The sequence below is a fragment of the Myodes glareolus genome, chromosome 10 (assembly GCF_982192425.1).
Source record: "Myodes glareolus chromosome 10, mMyoGla1.1, whole genome shotgun sequence".
NCBI classification, from domain to species: Eukaryota; Metazoa; Chordata; class Mammalia; order Rodentia; family Cricetidae; genus Myodes; species Myodes glareolus.
Window position 1 is genome coordinate 67166823 of NC_142035.1, and position 2129 is coordinate 67168951.

General features: G+C 33.3%; 1 protein-coding gene across 1 annotated transcript; it reads right to left on the reverse strand.

The window, feature by feature from the left end:
• Positions 1 to 871: 871 nt before the first annotated feature.
• On the reverse strand, positions 872 to 1813 carry LOC125416766 (olfactory receptor 4K13-like). The gene has a single exon (XM_048459922.2). The coding sequence runs from the start codon at positions 1808 to 1810 to the stop codon at positions 872 to 874; it is 939 nt and encodes a 312-aa protein (XP_048315879.2). The 5' UTR covers positions 1811 to 1813.
• Between the last annotated feature and the right edge of the window lie 316 nt (positions 1814 to 2129).

The window sequence follows — 2129 nt, forward strand, 5'->3', positions numbered from 1 at the left end:
ATTTTATTATGAGGTACATTATTATGAAAATTATAATTTTTTGTAATATTTGAAATGTCAAAGGTCATACTTAAATTTTTAATTGCAAATAAATATTAGTATTTCAATAAAATACCTCCAAAGATTTAATTTTGTAAAATTATTTATTATATATTATTAACTACATCAAATATTTAAATATACAAAATTAGCAAGCACAGTCATGACCACTGTCTCAGAAAGATTATAGTTCATAATTTTATGGAAATAATAAACAATAGCTTGAAGAACGATTTTAGACCTTGATACTCAGATAACTGAGAAAATCAGCATTATGCTTGTTTATATAATGATTTCATTTTAATTAAGGTAATAAAATAAATGCTAAATCATATCCAGTGCTAATTAATGTGAGTTTATTACTTTTGTTTTATTCTTCTCCAGTTTTTCTATTTCCTTTTTATTATCTTGGAGAAAGCTGAAATAAAGTAAAAATAATAATGTTGCCATGTTGCAAAGGATGAGTAAAAGGCTTGTGGGTTGTGTCTAGTTAGATTATTTTTTGATGTTAGAGCAATTTTTGAATGAATTTTTCAAAATATGTTGTTTAGAAGCTTGACAAAAACATTTAGGTTATTTTTCATGTTGCTCTAGATAGTTAAGAACGAATTTTAATAGTTTTCTTGTAAGAAAGGGTCAATTTTAAAAATTTTTCAGAAATAATTTAAAATGTCCTAAATGATCAAAATATTCAATCTCCAGAATTACATTGAACATGTTACATATCAAAAGATGATAACTAATGTACACACAAATAATTTTAACAAAATTTCAACCCTTCCTCATTTAGAGAAATGTAAGGTTTAATTATTTATAGTGATTTCTTTGGACATTATATATTTACCTTGTTATTCATGAAATAGCTTTTCAATCTCTTCATAGAGTTTCTCATTTCTTTGTTTCTCAGTGTATAAATAGCTGGATTTAGGAGAGGTGCAAAAACAGAGTAAAACACAGCAAGGAATTTGTCTAACCAGGTAATATTGAGTGGCCAAACATAGATGAAGATGCAGGGAACAAAAAAGATCATCACCACTGTGATGTGGGCACTGCACGTGGACAAGGCCTTAGATGCACCAGAATTAGAACTCCGGTGAACAGTGAAAAGAATATATGTGTAGGATATGAGCAGCAGAATGAAACAGGTTACAATCACGACTCCACAGTCAGCATTTACTAAAGTGTCCAAGTCATTGGAATCCATGCATGCTAGGTTGATCACCAGTGGTATATCACAGAAGAAGCTATCAATTTCCATGGGACCACAGAGAGGTAGCTGCAAAACTGCCACAAGCTGGCTCATGGCATGCACAAAGCCAATGGTCCAGGAAGTCAACACCAACCCAATGCATCTTTTCAGGTTCATAATGGTGAAATAGTGGAGTGGTTTACAGATGGCCACATAGCGGTCATAAGCCATGACCACCAACAGTACCATCTCTCCTGCACCGATGCAATGGGCAAAGAAGACCTGGGACATGCAGCCTGTAAAGGAGATGGTCTTATTTTTTCTCAGAACATCTGCAATCATTTTAGGAGTTGTGACTGAGGAAAGCCACATATCAACAAAGGACAGGTTGGCCAAAAAGAAGTACATTGGGGAATGGAGATTGTGATCTGTGGTGATAAGGACCATGATGACAATATTTCCCAACACAATGAGCAGATAAAACATCAGAAATATTATGAAGAGTAAGACCTGAATATCTTCTGAATGAGAAAGTCCCAAAAGCACAAATTCTGATACCATGGACTGATTCCTCCCTTCCATTACACTCAGGGTGTGTTTAGAAACAACCTGAAGATAAAGAAAGATCAATTAGATAGATAAACAAAATGACTTAACTTAGTCAAATCTGACCTTTGCATTGAAAGCTAACATATATCCAAGAAACAAAAAGGCTAAGTATAAGGAGAAGACTTTACTAATTTTTAGAAATATTGCTACCCAAGTGAAAGATAATGAGCCAAGTCCAACTCCCCAGGGGAGTTGGGATGTGACTGTTAAACACATGTTTTATCAGGAAATTTCTGTTCAGGAGTGAAGTGAGGAAGTATGACAGCAATTTGAAAGCCTCAAATGTCCATGG

Excerpts from the sequence above, each read along its gene's own strand:
- LOC125416766 (XM_048459922.2), bottom strand. The coding sequence starts at position 1,810 with ATGGAAGGGAGGAATCAGTCCATGGTATCAGAATTTGTGCTTTTGGGA.